Source organism: Ursus maritimus, unplaced genomic scaffold (genome assembly GCF_017311325.1).
Source record: "Ursus maritimus isolate PB19 unplaced genomic scaffold, ASM1731132v1 scaffold_13, whole genome shotgun sequence".
Lineage (NCBI taxonomy): Eukaryota > Metazoa > Chordata > Mammalia > Carnivora > Ursidae > Ursus > Ursus maritimus.
The window spans coordinates 63,538,363-63,560,538 of NW_024423675.1; the positions used below are offsets into that span (position 1 = coordinate 63,538,363).

The 22,176-nt window shown below is 43.7% G+C and overlaps 1 protein-coding gene across 2 annotated transcripts in view; it reads right to left on the bottom strand.

Moving 5' to 3' along the window:
- PRKN (parkin RBR E3 ubiquitin protein ligase) overlaps nucleotides 1-22,176 on the bottom strand; it is a 1,045,173-nt gene that overhangs the window by 188,269 nt on the left and 834,728 nt on the right. For both annotated transcript variants that reach the window (XM_008688480.2, XM_040628035.1), the window contains exon 7: nucleotides 5,463-5,524. In XM_008688480.2, the coding sequence (XP_008686702.2) occupies nucleotides 5,463-5,524 (62 nt within the window). The remainder of the gene's footprint in view (nucleotides 1-5,462; nucleotides 5,525-22,176) is intronic.

Sequence of the window (22,176 nt, forward strand, 5' to 3'; positions counted from 1 at the left end):
CAACTGCCATGGATTGAAAAAACCATCTGCCCAGGGCGCCTGGCTGGCTCAGTCAGCAGACCATGTGACTCTTAATCTCAGGGACATGAGTTCAAGCCCCACATGGGGTGTAGAGATGACTTATATACATAAACTTAAAAAAATAAAATAAAATACTGTTTGCGTGCCAGAGACCCCACATTTACCTCTCCATGTCTGACCCCTGACCATCGTCTCCTTTTGAGGTCTATCTCAAACATCCAAATCCCGACTTGCCTCCTTCTCCATGCTTCAGGCCCATCACATCTGCTCAGAGTTGAGCCCTGGATTCCTCACCTCCATCCTCACCTTCCTACCATCTTACACATCTCGGTAAGATAGAACTGTAGGACTCCTGCATTTCCCTGACCCACAGCTAATCAATCCCCGAGACCTCCCATCCCACCCCTGAATATTCACTTCTTCCTTTATCCTCTGCTAACTGTTCCGATCCAGACACTGCCCATATGGGAGCAAGACTGACATCCTTGAAATGTAATTTGGTTAATGCCCGTCTCCTGCTTAATCTTTCAAGAATTTCGCATTGAACTTAGAATTAAATCCAAATCTTGACCCCGGCCTACATGGTGTGGACAGTCTTCATCCCTCATCACTGTCCCCGGAGCTCATTATCTTCCGGCTGCATTGCTTTTATTTAGTAGCTTGAAGAGAATGATCTCTTCACCGCTTGGGGGTCAGTGGATCTATGCTCTGTCTGCCTCAAATGCTTTTATATCCACTACTGAGATCCTAGCTCCGCGAACAGTGGGGGCCTTCTCAACCTTACGGTTCACGGTTCCTTGGCTCCTTATCTAAATTAGGTTAAATCTCAATCACTGTTCATTTTCATCTTAGCATTTTTTATGGTTTGTTCTTGTGATTTCCTTGTTTACCATTGTATCTGACACTTGCACAGTAATAGTACAAAAAAGGTATTCACAAAATATTTGTTGACTAAATGAACTTTGTTTCCTTAAAATTCTGGTGATTGAACCCGAGGGGGGGAAGCTGGTGTAAGTGTAGGTATGTCTGAAACACAGTTCTTCTGAAGGCTCTCACGGCCCTAGGGACTGATGGCAGAAACCGCTCCTGGTGGGTGCTTTTTTTTTTTTTTTTTTTCTTTTAAGGCTCACCTTGAACTTTGGAGTAGCTTATTACCTACTACTTGGGGGCATGAAAGGTGCGTTATGAACGTGAATTATAAGCACAAGTCACAGACAGGGCCAAGAAGCAAAAGTAAATGGGTTATGTTAAATTTCAAGAAGTTTTAATTGTATTTTTATTTTAGGAAGGTAAATTATTTATAGTGTTTAGTGATTTTTTTTAATCTAGATTTCAAAAATCAAGTGCCTATTAGGACCAATGAAAATGGAAAGGAATCACATACGAAGAAATTAGATGGCCGATAAGCATCTCCCCGACCCAGCAGTGGATTCGTAATTAAGCAGGATCTGTGTTCATCTTATCAATTCACTTTAAGGTGCACATCATACTTATTTGATTGCCTACCTTGTTGCTACTAGTTCAATCTACTGATTTGAGTATAAATAATGTAAATAGTATTTAAATCAGAAACATTTTCGTGTAGCACTTAATATTTGCAACTTACTTTGCAATCCTATTTATTTCCAAAAATTCTAAGAGACGGCTGACCATTTCTCTTCCTTTTCTACAAAAGGAAAAGCCACATTAGCAGGGGACTGCAATGATGTGTCCAAGGGGACTTGTAACACACATTAATATAAAATTTCATTTTGTCAAGTGATAAAAGTTGCCTCCAGCATCCAGAGAGCCTGAACCTTCCATCAGCTCCCGGAGAGGGGGAGGCCATTCTCCGCCAACCCGCAGGAGTGGTGAGGCTGGACCGCTCGGCTGTACCTCCAGAGCCTCAGCCACCATCTGCCCTGAGGCCGCCAGCTTCTGTCATGTATCATCAGGGTAGAAATATCCCAGACTGACACATCCGATTTATATCAGTCCCCAAAGCAGTCCCTGGCTCCCCTGTCATTGTCCTGTCTGACCCCCACCCCCACACACGGTTTGGTGCACCCCTTTGTCCTACTTCGTCCTTCAGCTGCCAGACTCCCTCCCCTGTGCTCGGGATGCCAGGGCTGGCAGTAGTAACTACTTGTGACTTCAGCCCACTTCCAGGGTTCTTCTCACGTTCTTCCCTCACTGACGCTGGCTCCTGCCCTGGGACCACTTCCCCGCCGCTCTCTCACATGGTTTCTGCACACTTTGTACCACCAAGCATTGCTCTGCAACGCTCCAAGTCGAGCAGTTCTTTTCTCTCCTGAAACCCTCCAGCCCTGAATTTCAAACCATCAGGCTCCACTGCGTGCACTTTTTCTACCTGCAGGCAGCTCCTGAGCCCCACCTCCCTCCATCTCTCTCTCCCTCCCTGCCCGCCAGCGCCATTTCTTGAAGCTTCAATTTCTGACTCACCACAACTCTCTCCAAGTCTGCTCTGGTGATAATTCTGGAGGGCCTCAGTGCCCACATGGGTCACACTTCCACCACCCTGGCTTCCCCAGTCCATGACCTCAACTTCTGCAGTCAACTTTTCCTCTATCCTAACTCAGCCACCAGTGCCCCTGGCCTGCCACCGACCCCACCATTGCCAGTCCCTGCATGCCTCCACAATTTCACTGTCAAGGATCCCAGTCTTCGGCCAACACCTACTTTTCCAGCTAAACCTCGCTAGTACCAAACTCCAAAAACCCTTTGGACCCACTGGGACCTGGAACCAATGGACCAACTACCTTCCCCACCCCTCTCGCTTCTCATCCCACCTCTCTGCTCTCCTAGTGGAAAACCAAATTCTGAGTTAAACCCAACGCTGTGTCTTCTGCACCTGTGCCTACCAGGCTGATGGATCTCACTCCAAACTCATTCCTTTCCCAAGTTTATTTACTCCCTGCCCTCCCAAATGACAATTTCACCATCCTTTCCTCTCCCTGGAAAGCTCTGCCCCCATCTCCACTCTCAGCTGCCAACTTTGTGTCCTATTTCACTGAGAAAAGAGGAACACCAGCAGCAATGACCCTACATATTCCGCCATCACCATGGCCACCAGGCTGAGCGTCTGTCCTCGTGTCTCAGGCGGAGCCTCCACTCGGCGGTTGTGAGCCCGGACATTGTTCCTGGCGGTCTCTCCTCTCCCCTGCATCACCAACCCCCTACTCCTTTACAGAGTCACTCCCAGTGGCTCATAAACATGCCTCAGCTTTTCCTGTAAAAAAAGGAAAATGATCTTGATTCCACATCCCCCCACCCCAGCTGCCTCATTTCTTGGCTTTCCTCTGTAGCTAAATTCCTCAGAAAAGAAGTTACTGATTTTGCTCTCTCCCATTGCTCTTCCTTCTCTCACATGAACCCAAGTCAAGCAGGCTCCTCCGCCCCCATCCCCTGGTCAAGGTCACCAGTGACCTCCCAGTTTCGAATTCCAATGTCCATTTCTCACCGGGCTGCTGCTTGCTCAGCACGGAGCATGGACGATCCGTCCTCCTCCTAGAAACGCTTCCTGCCTTTGGCGTCCAGTGCACACTCTCCCGGATTTCTTCCCACCTTACCCCAACCACACCTTGTATTTTGTAACGCTTTTTAAGTGCAATGAGCATTACAGAGGGTCACTTCCGAACTTCTGTACTGGCTTCATTCTCTACCTGGAAAGCGCTTTTCCCAGACGGCGCCAGGATGCCTTCCCGCACGCTCTTCAGGTCCTCACTCCCAAATCAGTGAGGTTCTTCCTGACCACCTTATAGAAAATTTCACCTCTTCCCCTAGCTACCAATGCCCCCTTTTTGGTTTTACTTTTCTCCATGGCCATAATAACCACCTAGCAAAATGTATATTGAACATGTCTGTGTGTACATAGCGTAACAGTTTTCCACTGATTATTCCTTTCTCACCCCTGTATCCTGATAACCGAGAATGAATACCGAGTAGGTGCTCAGGAAGCATTTCCTGAATGAAAGGAAAGGAGGAAGGAAGGAAAAGTGGTTTTTTCAGGAAATAAAGATCAATATTGCCGTGATACACCATGTTCCCATGTTGCACAAATAATCAGAGTAATATTGATTTTGATTATAGCTCGATTAAATTTCTAGGAGAATGCAAAGTGGCCTGACTTGTATGCAAATCTGAGATGATTACAGTTGGTTTCTTTCCCTACTAATCACCAATGACTCTAACACAAATAGGGAAATAATTTGCAAATATTGGTACAAGTTAGAAGAGAAGCCTCCATTATCTGAGCGGAAATGTCAGGGCAGCAATCAGTAATTCTTACTTTAAGAAATCTCTCAGGCTTTCACAGGAAAATGGCTGGGAGATGCATGTGTTTTCCTAAATAGGTATGTTTGAGGGAGTCAGTTATTAAATCTCACCTGAAATGGGGGATAACTGATTTTGCTTATATGTGAATAAACACTTAGGCCTGCTGAATTCTGGAATTGGTGGTATGAAGATACAAAGGAGACATTCTGAAACCCGTTAAATCAAGGAATTGGAAATAATTCTAGTTTTGTATCTTCCCCCAGTTAGCTCCTTTCTGTTTTTAATCTAATATTGGACACAGGCGCCCAACTTTGCAACATATACATATCAAAGAAAAACACACCAACCACAAACTCATCGACAAAACTCATCTCCCTTTGCAGTTCCCTGGTCAGGCGTGGCAAAGGTGACCTTTGGGGGTAAAAACCAGTAAGAGAGGGTGACGTAGGTCATGCCCCATGTCATCAACCATCTGGTGTGAGTATTTCAAGAATAACTTGACATCAAGATTTCACATAATATGATGGAAGCTGTAATTCGATACAAAGATTAAGAAATGTATTTGTACACAGCCAAAGCATGTGTGCACGTGTGTACGTGTGTGTGTGTGTATAATTCAGCACCCTGAATCATTTACTTAGCACATCTATTTAAAATCTGACATCTCACTGAGCACCACAGTGCTTAAATAATCTACTTTTAATGGGCCATCCTTTGTATATAAGTCACATGTTCACGTCCGTAGAGAATGCAGTTGCATCAAACTATGGAGAACGTGCACAAAGTGCAAAGGTCTGGTGAGAGGGGTGGGCGCCCTCACCCACAGACATCGCGTCAGGGCCGTCTGTGACCACTGGTCTCTTGGGTGTCATGTATCTGGACACTAACTTGTTGGATTCTCTGCCACTACGTTGTGCCTGCTCACTGCCGGCATCCTGAGATGGAATGCTCTGGCAGGTAGCAGATGTACCAATTAATAACCTGTCAGGTCTGATGGATAGAAGAGGAAAAGAGTGTCCTCGCACATATCTGCGGTGTGGCTTTCTTCCCCATTTTAGGGTGCCGAGGGTCGGGAGACACACTCTGCCTCCCTGGAGAGCGCCCAACTGTCTCATTAGTGTCCATCTCTCACGACACGCCGGTGCTGCCCTGAGAGGCTGACTCACCTGCTCTTCTCCCAGAATCCTGAAGTGATGGAGCTCTTTAATCAGGGAGTTGGGGCAGCCAGCTGTTGGGGAAAGAATGAATCACAAAGGTGTTATTCCCATTCTGTGCGGTAACGTGTTCTTACGTGCAGTTACGACTAGCAGCCACCAGCGTTGCCAGGGAGGACGCAGATGGCCACCCCCACCACACATTCTAACCAGACACACAAAAGCCACACCTCTGAGGAAGCTATGGCCGTCTGGTCCCCCACTGTGACACTGGGAAGGAGCTGCAGGTGAGCCCAGCCAGGTCTTGTCTCCCTCTTGATTGTGACCTGGCCTATGGAGGGCTTTAGGCCACAATGTCATCTCTCCCTAGGAAGTCACTTGTCCCTCATTGAGAGCCAGGATTCCGTGGGGCTGGGGTGGGAGAGTTGGTGAGTATAAATTCATTCTGCTTATTCGTCACATCCTGTTTCCTCGCTCTGCAGGCAGGGGCCCTGCACACAGAGAAGTAAGAAGGAAGACAGAGAGCTGGACACCGCCATCTTCACGGGATTTGGTTGTCATTTAGAACCTTGCCCAGTTCTTCCAGGAGGCTCTGTCAAGACCAGAAGGATCCTGTCTTTCAGTTTGGAAAGGGGCTCTTACGGAAAGGATCTGGGAAGAGGGCCAGGATAGTCGGGGTGCCCATGACCTTCCACTCTACCCAGTCAGTAAGAGCCTCTTCAGGCTTTCCCATTCTCTTTCTCTAGTTGTAGAAATAAATAAATAAATTATATATATGCATGCCAGCACATGCTTAGCTATCCTTTAAATTATGTTCCATCCCTGTCCTTTTAATTGAATAATTGTACATATTAGTTTGTTGTCATGAAAATTAACTCTAGTAACAAAAATTGATATAAAAGCCCATTTCTTAGGTACAATCTATGGATTACACAATCTGGTGAAGCTTCTACTAAGGAATTGGGTTGTATGCAAAATGCACCAAATAATCACTGTGCTGTTGTTCATGTTACTCAGCACTGTGCCGTCAGGGTGATGGAAAGTACCCAGGATGTCCGTCTGGGGAGGGTGGGCTGAAGAAGGAGGGAGCTGTCATCTTCGAGGGGGTGAAGGAGTTATCCTTTGCAAGAGAGATTATATTTGCGGTTCATTCTAGAAGGTAGGATTAAAACTAAGAGGCAAAAATGACAGCAGTAGACTTTGGTTCAACAGAAAGAAATTTCTTTTTTAAAAGATTTCACTTATTTATTTGAGAGAGAGAGTGAGCGAGCTCATGAGCATGGGAGAGGGGCAGAGGGAGAGGGAGAAGCAGGCTCCCTGATGAGCAGGGAGCCCCATGTGGGGCTTGATCCCAGGACCATGACCTGAGCCGAAGGCAGATGCTTAACCAACTGAGTCATCCAGGCACCCCCAACAGAAAGAAATTTCTAACTTAAAAATGGGATACATTGCCTGATGAGCTAATAACTGTAGGTTTTCAGACACAGGCTAAATGACTATTTCTGCAGGATACTGTAGAGATGAATTTGACTGGGTCTGTTCCAATTCAGAAATTCTGTGGTCATGTAAAATGTCGAAACATAGTTTTGGTGTTTGATGTTATATTTGACACAGTCTTAGATATTCTAACATTTCACACCTTGCGAGAGCGGTTTACAAATGCTGACCAAGTAGTACAAAAGAGTTTTAAAAATATAAACAAAATGTAAACAGGCGATGTCACCACCCGACGGCAGATCAAGAACATAAATGACAATCCCAAGATGAAATCCCAAATGAATATTTTGGTGGAAAACACAGTATGTTAATTGCCTTGGGCACATCCGATGCTATAAAGAAGGGAAGCTAGATCCTTGACATTAGAACTGTGTTAGTCCAACTGGATGCCACGGACACGTGGTCTGAAGGTTCTTTTGAGATGTTCGTATCAGGATTGTTATTCTAATAATTATCTAAACAATTAGGAAAAGTCACGATGGATCACTTGGTTGGCCACAATTCAACTAAGAACTACGGTGGAAGTTCAGCCTCATATCAGTTCTAGAATTTCAGATCATCTTGGGAACAAGAAGTTCTGTGAAACCAAAAGGAAAGAGCCCAGGCAGAATTACAGGGATGCATTCCCAACGAGTGGGGGGCTCCCGGTCTGGCGGCAAGTGTAGGAGGTTCACACAGGAGGGGCACCACGGACGCAGCGGCGTGGGCGTGCGCAGATCAGGGGACGCTGGCCAACCAGCCAGGCCTTGGTGGCCTCCCAGGCAACAATTTAGTTTCAACAAAATGCCGGCATCTGCGATATGAAATTCATAGAGTTAACTGGGATACTTTCGGTTTTGTTCTTTTATTTAGTATTTAATTTACTAATTTTCATTTGGGCCTTTCAGTCGTATAAGCATAAAATGTTTATGTCTGAATTTATATCTAGACAGGTTTGAGAGATACTATTTTATGAAATAATTTTATTTAACCTTAGAAATTTTAGAGGCTTTTTAAAAAAGTTCTCCTTCACATCCCTCAAATTTGAGAAAAACTGATTTGACTTACTTTACTGCCAGGTAAAATAAGAACCAGAATTTAAAATTAGCCTGTCTTCGGGATTTGTATTCGAACATTCCCCTAAGATGTAACTACAAGGATTGATGTCAATGAGAGTTCCAACATAAACATCTTTCACAGAAGACTAGATAATTACCCGGAACACCTGGTAGGTAGAATAAAATATAATAAACAAGGACAGATACGGCATCAATTAGAAGGGAAGACGTGTGAGGGGGTCAAGATGTTTACGAGACCACGGCAGGGGCGTCTGTAACTGTGCTCGCCACAGGAGCCTCAGTGCGGGAAACAGACAGACGCAGACTTCACGTGAAGGTGACTTTCAAAGTCACAAAACTGGAAACACAAGACACACGCGGAATTCAGCAGGGGTGGGGGGGCGCCAGGGGGAGAAAGAGCCTGGCAAAGAAGGACTACACGAACAGTGTTGTTAATGGTGGTGCTGCACTCTTGCCTTCTCCAAATTCCTCACACAGAGCTACACACGCGTGGCAATGGGTCACCTTCTGGAGCCACAGATGACTACCCGCGCCAGTCAAATCCTCACGGTGCCCAGCATCATACTGCCTTCAGGCTCCTGAGGGGAGATCTTTTCTCGAGATGCCAGAGAAGAGGCTCCTATTAAAAGATGCACATGGTGGGGCACCTGGACGGCACAGCTGGTTGAGTCTCTCACTCTTGGTTTCAGCTCAGGTCATGATGTCAGGGTCATGAGATCGAGCCCCGCATCAGACTCCCCGCTCAGTGTGGAGTCTGCTTGGAATTCTCTCTCTCCCTCTGCCTCTGCCCCTCCCGCTTGCCTGCCTGCTTCTGCCCAGCAGGCTGCTGTCTCCGGCCCTTTGCACTTGCCGCTCCCTCTCTCCGGAGAGCTCTTGGCCCCGATGTCTGCATGGAAGTCCTTTCTCAAATGTCACCTTCTCAGTGACAGTGTTTGGGGCTGCCCTGTGTGAAACTGCAGCCTGTTTTCACCTCCACGTCCTCCTCACACTGTATTTTCTCCAGAGTGAAATCATCTTCTAATGTACCCTCTACCTCATGTCCTTTATTTTCTGTCACCCGCTGCTGAAATGCAAAGGGGATGAGTGTAGGGATGGGTGTAAAGCTCTTGTGGTGAACGTGGAGATGAGGGCCTCAGCCCTCCGCAAGGAAGCACCGTGGCCAAGCTGTCACAGGCAGTGACAGAGCTGGGCCCTCAGCTGCAGACAGTTGCCCCATCTGAGGTCATGCCTTGTGGGACCCCAACCTGCTGCTCAGGACAGGGAGGGGGACCACCTAGGTGTTTTGTCCTGACACCAGCCACCATGAGCTGCATTTGCTCCCAGGCTTTGTCAGGCCTGAATGACAGTGTGACTCTTTACTCCGCCTGATCTGGCTCCCTTCCCTTTCTTTCCCAGACACCATCCCGATAAACACCAGTACTCCACCCTCTGCCTTGGACTTGGCTTCCACAGAACCCAGCTGGCAGCTTTCAAGCGCACCACCCTGAATTTCATATCCCCTCCCAGTTATGTCCCCCATATTGATCCCTCTCTACTCCTCCAGACTGAAAGGGGAAAGGGCGTCTCTTTCTCAAAATAGGGCTCATTCTTCACCCATCGCAAACTGTCCCTGCTCAGCCCCTAGTAGGCCTAACTCACCGTCCACTCTCTCCCCCCACGCTCTGCCGCTCTGTGGCGTGTTCACTTCAAACTAAGTACTCAATTTTCCCTTTAAATATCCAGCAAAAATCCAGCCTTGAGCATACAGTTAGCACCATCTCTTCCTTTCTGCTTCCATCCAACTGTCTCGGAGGAAAAGCCTACAGCCATTGCCACCACTTGAAAATAGCAATTGGAGATATGGATTCCAGAAGGGAAATACCAAAATTGGGGGTTTCATGCCTTTTAAAAGAGTTCCTGTGGTCATGGCCTGGATGGACGCTCTGGTTCCGTGCTAACTAGCTGGCTCTGTGCTCCTGGATAAATCAGCTACTCCCAGTGCCAAGTCCTTTTACCAAGAATAATTCCCATCTCTACCTCGAACAGCAGTTTTGAATGTACGTGAAAGCAACATGCAATGACAAAAAAATTAGTAAGTGAATATATTGCTAATGGTATTAATGGTGTTGCCACATCCAATGACGGCTGCTGCTACTTCTTGTAAAAATTTCCTTGTTTAAAAGGCAAGTGGCAATTTGAAACAATTGCTACATGATCTATCATCTTAAGAAATAAAGGTTAAGACTTCTTTTCTCAGCTCTGATGTGTGAAGGGCTTGGGAGTTATGACCCCCATCCTTACAATAAGGAAAATCTGGGCAAACCAAAAATTAGCAACTTTCCTTAGACCCTCAGGGAACTGATGTCACCCTGATATCTCGAGAGGCAGGCAGATCCAGCCAGTGACAGCTAGACCTGCCAGCGTGGAGCGCGAGCCACTGGAACCGCACACCGGGGGGCACCTTCCGATGGCAATTTCAATGAACTACAGATTACGAGGCAGAGATTGTTGGGGGGTCAAAGACGGACAGAATGAGACATGAAGGTTAGATGCTGAGCCATTTCCCTTATCAGAAGAAATTCCGTAATATGTTGAATTTAGGAGGTGATTGACCAAGTCAAAGTCCCAAGAGTCTCCGATGGAGGGTTTCACGGTTGATGTGATGGGGACCTGATCACTGTCTCTAGTCTTTGCAGGTCAGAAGGTGAAAACCGTGACTTGTTTTGGGAGGGCAAATGTGAAGCTCCAACTTGCTTGGAAAACATATTAGGCGATGGTTTAGGGGGAAAAACACTGAATAGTAGAATACGCACGATGCCGGGCATTTAAATACATCGTTGTCGTCTTTCCTGGAGAAAGAATTGCCGAGGAAATGAACTAAGTGGCAGTGTTGCATCCAGCACTATTTTGGGTGTCATACAGGAGGAACAGAAGTGTCATATTGCCTGTGAAGACTGCAAATCTAGTTGGGTTGAAAGAACAGATTAAATGGTCACACTTCTGTGAATGAAGAATGAGTATAAAATCAAGAATGTGTGAGGCGTTGGCATGCATATCAGGACACGGGATTCTTCCCGAACATGCCTGGAAAAGAACAACTGTTGTCCAGACAAGAGGTATTTCCCTGGTCGTCACTGTCCCAGGACCCCTCTGCTACCTGCCCAGGGGTGGATTCTGCAGTCTCTTTACCCCCATGCCGGGGTGGGAGTGGCACTCTCAGTCCCAGCCCGTCCCCCTTCCCCCACTTCCCTGTCGCTGGCCCAGGAGGAAATGAGAAGTGATGATGACGGAAGAACAGGAGAAGGAAATGAAGCGACAGTTCGGCTGTGCAATCTTGGGCCAAAGATACTACACGAGCTCTAGAGCCTTCACCCTCTACTTGTAAAAACAGGAGGAAGAATATTCAACTTATGGGGTTGCTGTCGACAACGTGTGTAGGTATCTACATGTTTGTATATCTATTACCTAGTTGAGCTCCTCGTACACGGTGGGCTCCGGAACGGTAGTTGCTATTCTGAGAGTCTCTGGAGAGCAGGGGCGCTTGTCTGTACTTGAGACGGCCGTTCTGCTGTCCTCCCAGAAATCCCTTGTTGCCTAAACCCTCGATATTTAGAGGCCAATTTTGCTAAAGGAGCCCAGCTTCCAATAACAAATTTGAGATTATCAGGACAATATGCTGAAAAACAATAGATTATCAAGTATGTATGTGTGTGTTTATAAGGTACACGTATATATACACACACACATACATATGTTCACATGATCATACATGCTTAGGAAAGCACGGTTAGTATACATTTAAGGCTTTAAGTTTGTTGCTTTTTATTAATTCATTTATTCATTTACTCACTCTACTAATCTCAAGTGATTAATAATCAATTTGATATTTTTATTTGATTTCATTAAACTTTAAGACAGATTTTTACCTTTGAACTTGCTGGAAGATGTTTTTTATCTCCCTGGTCGATTCGGATTGCATCATTTACATATCTATATTTACAAAGTGAATGAACAGAGGCAGTCAGGAAAAATAACTGAAGCCCCCGATCTCCAGGCACATCCAAGTATCGAAATATGCAAAAGGGAAACTGACTCAAATTTTTGACAAAACGGACAGTTAGCAACTGCTTAAGGTACCTTCTGTCTAGCCTTCTGAGTCAGCCGTAACACATAGTAAGGGCATCACTTGCGTATACAATCAACAGATGGATGATTATGGCAAACAAGCTGTGGTTTAGAAACAAATATTCCACAAAGATGTCAAAGAAGAGAACTGACGACTCATAATTCTGTTGAACCAGAGCTGATCTGTTTTTTGTTGTTGTTGTTGTTGCGGGAGGTGGAGGGAGCTCCGTTTTTGACTTGTGGCTGCTTTGTAATATTAGAGGCTACTTGCCTTTTGTCACCCAGCTTGTGAGTGAAGGAAATGACAGAGCTGAGTAACTGACAATTCTACCTTGAAATTCTACCTCTAAATCCCAGACTCTATGCATTGCAAACTACTTTCTGCCCTGTCATGACGGTTTAACAAAAATGAATATTAGATTTTGCATATAAATATGCTGTAAGTTCAGAATTTCATATACCGCATTATTTTAATCCTCAAACTTATCATAAGATTAGTCTGTTTAACTGGAACACACTTCTTGTGTTTGGGGGAGAAAATACGCTACCGTAGAGACACCAAAAATCTACGCACAACAGAAAACCAAAAGCAACACAAACTTTTAGAGGTTAAAAGTGTTCATCATGGAGTGACAGGAAAAAAGAATAAAAAGGGAGCAGGACCCTGGGCTTCCTTTGGTGGTAGAGCCAGTCTTTATAGTCGTACTGTACATCACTGTATTTTCCAAAAAAGATAATGCATTCAATGTGAATGCTTCTATCAATGGCAACGAACTAAATTGAATTAAAAAGCGTATTTAGGGGCGCCTGGTTGGCTTAGTAGCTTAACCATCTGATTCTTGATTTCGGCTCAGGTCATAATCTCAGGGTTGTGAGATCAAGCCCCATGTTAAGATTCTCTCTCCCTCTCTCTGCCCCTTCCACCCTCCCTCTCTTAAAAAAACTAAACAAAACAAAACAAAAAAACCCAAAAGGCTCATATGCGTAGTGCCTATCACAATTTCTGTAGCATTTAATTATTTGTTAATATCTGCTTTTTCCACCCGGGACGCAGAACTCCATGAGAACAGGGACTTGCTCACAGCCTCATCTAGGCCCTGGGAACTGTGTCCAGCACAAGGGTAATACTCAATAAATATGGGCTGGATGATTGAATAAATTAAGGGGGGAAAAGCCATTGCCTTCTGGTTCTCACAAACAAGAGCACTGGAAAACAGATGACTTTACAAGCCTGTGCAGAGTTAATTTGAGGACCTACGAGAGAAAGTCTATCTGCCCTCGGGTCAGTTTTGTAAAATCTCAGAAATGAATTATTTCATATTTTAAATGCAAGGTTTAATTTTTAAACACAAAATATTAACATGCCACTACTCAAGCAAGAAAGGGTTCTTTAAATGCTCCATTCCCTATTGGCCTTGTAAAAATAAAGCTAATTTTCAGTGAGAGTAGAGTTCTGTTATAAATGGAAGACAGAGGCCAGGTCTGCTGAGTGGGTTCAGATTGGGGCCACCCTGACGGGCAACCACTCAGACCACTGTGGAAATGTCCAAATATCTTCCTTCAGACAGCCACACTACTGCCAAATGCTATCTGATGATTTTGTTTATGTCAATGACCATCTGATCTCATTCCTATATTATATGGAGTGGCATTTAATTTCTTCAATGAGCAAAGATAGATTGGTGTAATTCATAGTCACGGATTCGAGAATGAAATGTCTTCATTTTCAAACAACTCGTAGCTGTCACTATCTCTAGACGAACCCCTCTGTCAGTCCAGAATTATCTCCCACAATGTTACCTGTAGCTGCATTTCAGACCCTGTCTCAAGACTTTGTTCGGTGACAGGGACCAGAGGATCAGAGGATCAGCCAAAGAATTCCATTCTAATAATGAGGCATTCTTGTGGTCAGAAGGATCATTCTAGATGCTAGTTGTAGCTTTGGAGGGATAGAGATCATATCCAATCCTTTAAAGCCTTTATTAGCCTTCTCTCTCTCCTGGGGCAAATATCCATTTGCCTACAATAATCTGTAATATATGTGAAAATTTATAGGAAGCTTCCAGATGTTCATTTCCCTTCCTTCTGTTCTTAGATTTGAGCTTGTCGTTGGCAATATTCCTTTTCAAATGTGGTACCGGGGAAGTCTCCTGTTTATTCATTGTTGCCACACTCACCCATGTATTTGGCATCAGACACCCGACCCCACTGGGGAGCCCGAGGTTGAGATTTTGTGGTACTTGATTCTAAGAGGGCTTTGACAGACATATTCTGTTTGCAAGGTCAGGCTTCTTAGATGAGAGTTCTCACAGTTCCTCATTTTAGCCTGATACCGCACTGGGGGGTTTCCTTCTAACTTACTGATAAAATGTTCTGTGATGCCCACTCTGAACTTGGGACCCAAGAGCTTGTCCTAGAATAGTCCCCTAACTTGTTGGCCTGGGGAAAGTGTAAAAACATGTCACTTGTTTGAATACTTAAAAGTCACAGATCAGACCAAAAAACTGTGAAAAATATGTTTCACCCTTTTGACAAATAACACTGGAAGTAGGGATTTGGAACTCTCAGACCCCTGGGAGGTCTGCTCCTGAAAGTGCCTGGCCTTTCCTGCTCCTCTTATCTCAGATTCCTGCCTCCTTAGAGGGACTCTCACCCGTCAGGCTGGCTTTTCTTACGCAGATGTTCCTCCTGAAATTGTCTGTTCTGTCCTTTCCAACATGGGAAACATTGTCTTTGCTCAAGGAAACAGGAAAGACTGGGCTTGGAAAGCTTTTCTAACATTGTGTTGTCTTCCTCAATGACTGCCTTTCCTTGTTGTCTCGTGTCCTTGACCCAACTTTTTTAAAAGCCTGTTTTGTTGTCTTTGGTCATTGAAATTAGAATGTCATCTCATTCTGGGCTTATCTGGATGATAGGCGCACAGATCTGTGCTTTTCCAGTGTTCTTTCTGCTGTTAAAATCTCACTCATCTCTCCCACCTGCTTTCTAAAAAACTGAGCTCAATGTAAATAAAAAAAAGTTTGGTATTGCCTGGTTGCTATTAAAAATGAATAAGGACGTTTATTTTTACAAAAGCACATGAAGACAGAATTGAATCCTATTTTTTTAAAGGATAACTTTTAAACTGGGGTCTTTACTTTGATTAATATCTATAATCAACATGTACTTTCATTCGGTTCCATATAATAAGACTATTTTACAATTTAATTCAGAATCTCCTCAGGAAAATGCACTATAAAGTGGATTATTTCCAGAAAGTCCCTGATAACTATTAAAAAAAAACCTCCAACAAACAAACAAACAAACAAACAAACAAAACCCCTTAGGGATTAATTGAAGTACAACTTTTTTGGAAAGCTTGTGCTGAATTTCCTCAATAACCACGCTGTGAAGTTGAGGAAACTCATTTGGAAAACATATTTCCTTGAAAAGCATTAAAAGCCACATGAGTCTTCAATCACTATTTTTCCTTTTAATTTCCTTGCAAATCATCATGGGGCAATTGTGATATCCTTTGGGTTCAATGGAAAACCGTGAGCACCCGGGCTTGGGATAAAAATTGAAATGGATTTCAGCTCTCTGATGTGCCGCAGGCAGTGGCCACATGACACAAATAATCTGCAATTTGCAGATTGCTGCTGTTTGGTGTGAAATGCTTTCAGGATTAATTTCTCTCTTGGCTATAGCTTAGAATCCCTAATGCAGGCTTGACAATTACAGTTACTTTCTATTTTTCCCGTAAGTACAACTTTGGAAAGGAAACTGGCTCACGATGAAATGGCATCAAAAATAAATCATGATTCAATGTGATCAAAGATAACACAGCACAACACCGAATAGCTAAAACAGGGTGGGGCACATCTGCAGGCTGGACCCCTGAGCGGGTTTGATGAGCTCCTTCCCACTCTGGTTAAGCCGTGCTGATCGGGGTCTCCATGTACTCTGCCAAAGTAGGCATTTCTGAATTAGTCTGAGAGCCAAGTGTTGACCATACCCAAGGAAAACTCACTAAGATACCTTGACTGAGCAGCTCCATTCAAAATTAGCAGTAGGACTTTATACCATCAAATTTCAAAGCATTATTACTTTGATGAATAAAACCAGGCTCATCTAAATAATTTCTCTCTGCTGATAGGTTATTTATGTCTATGAAGTTCTTCTCTGCAGTCCTTTTCAATAGCCAACACTTGATGAGGCCAAGACACCCTAAACCAGTTACAAAGAATCTGGAAGGTATTCACTTTTCACCTAGCAATTTCACTTGTTGGTATGTTTCAGAGAGAAACTTAGAGTCACACAGAAATACTTGCAAGAATATTTAGGGCAATGTTTCTATAACAGCAACAACAAAAGAAAACATCTGAAATGACCATCAAGAGAAGAGACAAAGCCCTCCAATAAGCACCCACCATGTATCCCCTTATTCCCAGGCCCTTCGGGGCACTTGGGCCACGTTAGTGGGAAAATGAAAAGACAAAAATCCCTCCTCGGAACTTGCATTCTAAGAGGGATAGACAACTAAACTGTTAAAGAGGAAAATGATGAAATACCTCTGGAAGGTGATGAGCACTATGTTAAAAAAAAAAAAAAAAAAAAAAGCAAAAAAACACAAAACAAAAAAACAAAAAACAGAAGAATGTCAGGGAGATAAGAATAGGTGGGATCGTTTTAAACAAGGTGCTCAGAATATCTCCTGATGAGAAAATGACATTTAAGCCGCAACTTTTAGAAAGTGAACTAATAAGAATTAGTTGGGGTGAAATGTACCAAATAGACAAATTTCAAAAACATGAAGTCAAGAAAAAAAGCTGCGATAGTTCATACATAGTACGATGTCATTTACAGGAAGTTCAGAAAATCTCTTGAACGATATGGATTCATACAAATACACTAATCGTATAAAATAACATGTATGAATGATAAACACCAAACTTAGGAGAAGGAGTAGATAAAATAGGATCATAGAAAAAGGGAGGGGGATGCTTCCAACCTATCTGCAACATTTGCACAAAGAGGTTTCAAACCTAAGCAAACTTCACTAAGAGAGTCTCTTTTAAAGTAGGGCTGGGAGGCCATGAGGGAGGAGGAACGAACGCAGGTCCTTATCAGGAGGACACAAGAACCTCTGGAACTTGTCCAGCCAGCTGTGCCCTTCAGCCTGGATCATCTGAATTCTCCCCTTTGCCAGGAGCCAATCCAGTTTTACAAGCTTCAACTGCTCATTTGCATGTGAACCAATCCCAGTTAACCCAGTTTCAATCCGGTTTGCACAGAAGGACCTGAATGAGAACTACACTCCGGACCTTTCACCTTTATAATGTGCCCCCTCTTTGTCTTTCTCAGAACACAATTTAGGTTTCTGCCTGGGTCTTGTGTCTCCCGAATTGCAATTCTAATTGCCCAAATAAAAGTCCATTTGCTTTAATTTTCAGGGAATTCTTTCTGGGTTGGCGCATTTATTATAATTAGTAAAAATAAAAGTTCACATTTCTATAACACTATGCATGAAGCACTCTTTTCAGTGCTTTGTGTAAAATAACTCATTTAGTCTTGCAACAACCCTATGAGAGGTACTATTAGCTCCAATTTACAGACGATGAAACAGACATAAGAACATTAATTAACCTGGCAGTTACCTGACGCAGCGAGAAGAGACACCAACGAAGCTGGGTAGCGGGTTCCTGAGCGTTCACTGTGTTCCTAGGTCCTTGTGTTTTTGTAACTTCTCATAATTAAAAAAAAAAGAAAAGAAAACCTGAAGTACATATGAAGAGACCTTGAAAAAAGTTGAATAAAAATTCAAAAACTTGTAGACCTGAGTATATATTTATCATGAAGATATTACGAAGTTTAAAGAAGGAACACCTTCTAATATCAATACTGTGTTGCAAGCATGGCTCCTCTGAGCAGATTTTGTAGCCTTAAGAGTAAGCCGAAAGGAGCCATAAATATCACTTATTCAGTTCCTCACTTAGAGATGAGGCAGTGCTACCCACAAAGCACACGAAGCCTCTTCTTGGAGCTCAGAATAGGGTGTATTAAGCTCAGATGTTTGTCATTTCTTAACTGAAATGCACACTGGTATAGTTTCTGGTCTGTTGTAGCTGCCGTATGAATCCACATGTCCCTTCTGAATCAATTCCCAGGGAACGAAATGACCCGTCCTCCAGCGAGGAGCTGCCGAAAAACAGGACCCGTTGATAACGAGAGGCAGCCAGGTATTTCTCAGGTGTTTTCATTTCACTACCACTAATAAATATGATTATTGTTACTGGCGGGAGGTGAGTTCTAACCAAACAGTCGCTCATTCTGTGCTGAATCACTTCTCTGTGTGGGTCTACTGTGTATGACGCCAGGTGCTACAGGGAGAGCAGAAGTGAATCCGGAAGGGGCTCTGCCTTTGCGGAGCGTGCAGAAGGAGTGACGTGCACATAAATAAAGTCACAGCCGAGTGTGCCACGAGCAGTCAAGAAGGAGGTGTTAAAAAAAAAAGAAAAAAAGAAAGAAGAGAGAAAGAAGGAGGAGAAAAAGGATCACAGGCCTGAAGGCTGGAGGCACCCGGTGTGTACGGGAACCAAGCGGCTGTCTGCATGCAGATGGGAACTGCAAGCACCTGCAACCACACAGCTTGGCTACTGGGGCTGAGAACTGGGACCTAATTGTTTCAGAAAATTCGTGCCTCAGAAGATAAGCTTGAAATGCAGAAAAGCAGAGAAAGACAATTATCATATAGTTTCACTCATTTATGGAACATAAGAAATAGCAGGAAGATCGGTAGGAGAAGGAAGGGAAGAATGAAGGGGGGGTAAACAGAAGGGGGAATGAACCGTGAGAGACTATGGACTCTGGGAAACAAACTGAGGGCTTCGGAGGGGAGGGGCGTGGGGGATTGGGATAGGCCGGTGATGGGTATGAAGGAGGGCACGGATTGCATGGAGCACTGGGTGTTATACACAAACAATAAATCACGGAACACTACATCAGAAACCAAGGACATACTGTATGGTGACTAACGTAACATAATAAAAAAATTATTATTAAAACAAAACAAAACAATTATAGTTTAAATAAAAACTAATATGGGTTAAAAAAAGAAAATAACTTCACTGTTTCAAGGCATTTCTGCAAATAATTTACCACAGTTTGCTCATCTGAGCAGCCATCTCCTTTAACAGGACAGTAGACTGCTGTTTACCTGGGCAAAGGTTCATGTATCAGGCAACAGTTTCTTATCACGCCCCCCATCGAAACCTTGACTCATTGTGTCTACCAATCCCCACCTTTTATGTCATGAATCTTGCCCCACTCCAGTCGGCTCCCCACCTGAAAGATCTGCCTTCCCACTTAAGCCAGACCCCCAATCCCTATAAATCCTGGCATCTCCTTCCTGTAAGAGCCCCATGGCTGTTAGCGTGGTGAGGTCTCCCTCTCCGCAGTAAGTCTAATGAACGCTTTACTCCATCAGGGGACTTTCTGGTGGTCATCTGGGAGAACGGACACAGAGTATATGAAAGGCAAGAGAGAAAATGAAGTCACAGAAATTAAAAACATTTTAAATTTTTCTTATTTGTGAGTTGTTATATCAAAACAGTCTTAAAAAAATTAGAAAATTGTTCTCAGTGTGTATATTCTTGGTACTTTGCCTACACCTCTGTATTTCATAAAACTCTTCCTTTGCTATTGACCTATACTGTAAATGCTTTTTGCCTTTGAATTCCTACAGGTGGTGTTTTGGTAATCTGGTATCCTTCTGATTCCAAATTTAATTTTGATGGTCAACTCAACACACACGAGTGACCACTGGGAACATGAGGCTCTCAGAGTGGAAAGTGCTCCCAACCCACCATCTCCTTGTCCTGCTGCTCTCAGAAGTTCATTCTTGGTTGAAACAAGAGAATGGAAAGGGGGAAGCAATGGAGACCCCATTTTGGGGCCCCTCAAACATGTTTTTCCATAGGTGGTTTGTTTACCCAAATGAGCGTGTCAATGTCTACTTAGCTGTTTGGGGGAAAGAACCTTTGGGGTTAAATCCCTGAGTGCATCCAATCAAACAGGAGACCGAGATTATGTACATCATATCAGAAAAAGCTTCATTCAGTAGGTTTAGTAAGTTACCGGGGTGACTAATTACCATGGTTAAGTTAATGAGGTTTCTTTAGGGTAAAAGAATTCTGAGTACCAAACAATTTATGGACATACAAGTTTTTGGGAGATTCCCTGTTTATAAACTGGAAACTTCCAATATTTTTTTTTTTGAATGCTACACTTTGTCCTAGAATGGTTCTTTCTTTATTTATTTTTAAAGATTTTTATTTATTTCAGACAGAGAGAGACAGAGAGCACGAGCAGGGGGAGGAGCAGAGGGAGAGGGAGAAGCAGGCTCTCCACTAAGCAGGGAGCCCAACGCGGGGCTTGATCCCAGGACCCTGGGATCATGACCTGGGCCGAAAGCAGATGCTTAACTGGCTGAGCCACCCAGGCGTCCCATAGAATGGTTCTTTAAAACGTGATTCCTCAGGACATATTTAGGCATTACTCCATTTGAGGGAATAAATAATATCGCAAACAATATTAAAGAAATAAATGTAATTGGATTTTAGGAATTGATACAATTCTAAAGGGGGCCTAAACACGAGATGAAGAGATCAGTGAGGGGATGAAGTGGGGTGGGGAGGGAACATAAAAGTTTATATTTTTATAAGTACTTAACGGCATTCTGTTTCTGACTTTTTGCATTTTAAATTTATTTCAGTAATTTCCCCGGTTGCTTTAGCACTAAGCTTTTTGTTTCTTTTATTTGTCTTAGTGTAGGCATAATTGCATTCATTATTGAAAGGCATATTTCAAATTCTTAAAAAAAACACAACAATAATTTTTTTAGCATTCTAAGGGCTGCCACTTAGATTCATCACCGCTTTTTTACATAGCTCAGATACTTAAAGTTTGTGTGCTGGTGTGATATACATTGGAAAGAGATGAGATAAGTAAAACCAAAAATCCAATTTCAAGGACAAATAACAGCTTCTAATGGGGAAAAAAACAGAGCATCAGCTATATTGTTAATGTACTATGATTTGATTGTCTAGATCTTTATATCTTCCTACATGAAAATCAGTGATCATTATTTACTTTAATTAGCTAAGATGACTAAATATGAGTAATTCTTGTCTGTCAGCAGAGTTCTACCAAGGAGTCCAAGTCTGTGATCTAGCTTCGGAAGTTCAGCCCTCACGGGCTTGCAGCTAGAGGAACCTTGAAAGCAGAGGGGTAATGAGGCCTCACACATTGAGCAAGTTTCCAGTTACCACACCAACAGCTGGCAAAGACTGGGGTCCATTCGCGTCCTCTGTGCTGCCCAGCTGACAGCACCATGGCCTCAGAACGAGCCCTTCTACACAGCTGAACCCAGCCATTTTGCCTTGAGGACCTCCACTGGTTTATAGACTGTTTGCTTTAAGCCCTTGTCAACTACAAAATGAAAATGAATAGATTCTGGTGTAGTGGGTGTTTCAAAGCTGACGATTATTCTGGTAAAAACCTTCAGTCATCTGCAATGTCTTTTGGAAGTTCTTAGACCCACCCACATTTACCTTCAGAACTTTCCAGGGTTGGAATAAGCTGCTCCAGTGAGAAAGCCCATCAACTGCAGCTTCATCCTGGAGGATGAGGTTAGTGTGTTGACATTTTGGGCTCGGTTCACCAATTGTGGTCTCCACTGTATGTGCTGTGCTTGCGTTTTGGTTATTTGGTGGCTTTGCAAATGTTAATTAGCTATCACAGTCCAGTAAGTACAAAAGCACAAGGAGTACTTTTTTGGGGATGGGAGTGTTGAGAGAGAAGAGGCCCACAAAATCTGGAATCAGAGATAGGATGTTAAACAGAGACGAAGCGTTAAAATGGAAGATGGTAAGAAAATGACAAACATGGCAGCAGCCCCAGGGCTGAGTCACTGGACAACATGAACCAGACTGATTTACGGACTCTGTGAACAGCGCTGTGCCCAGGCCATTAGTAATGAGCAAGGGATAGGAACGTGATAGGAAGTGGGGAAAATGGAATCCAATCGA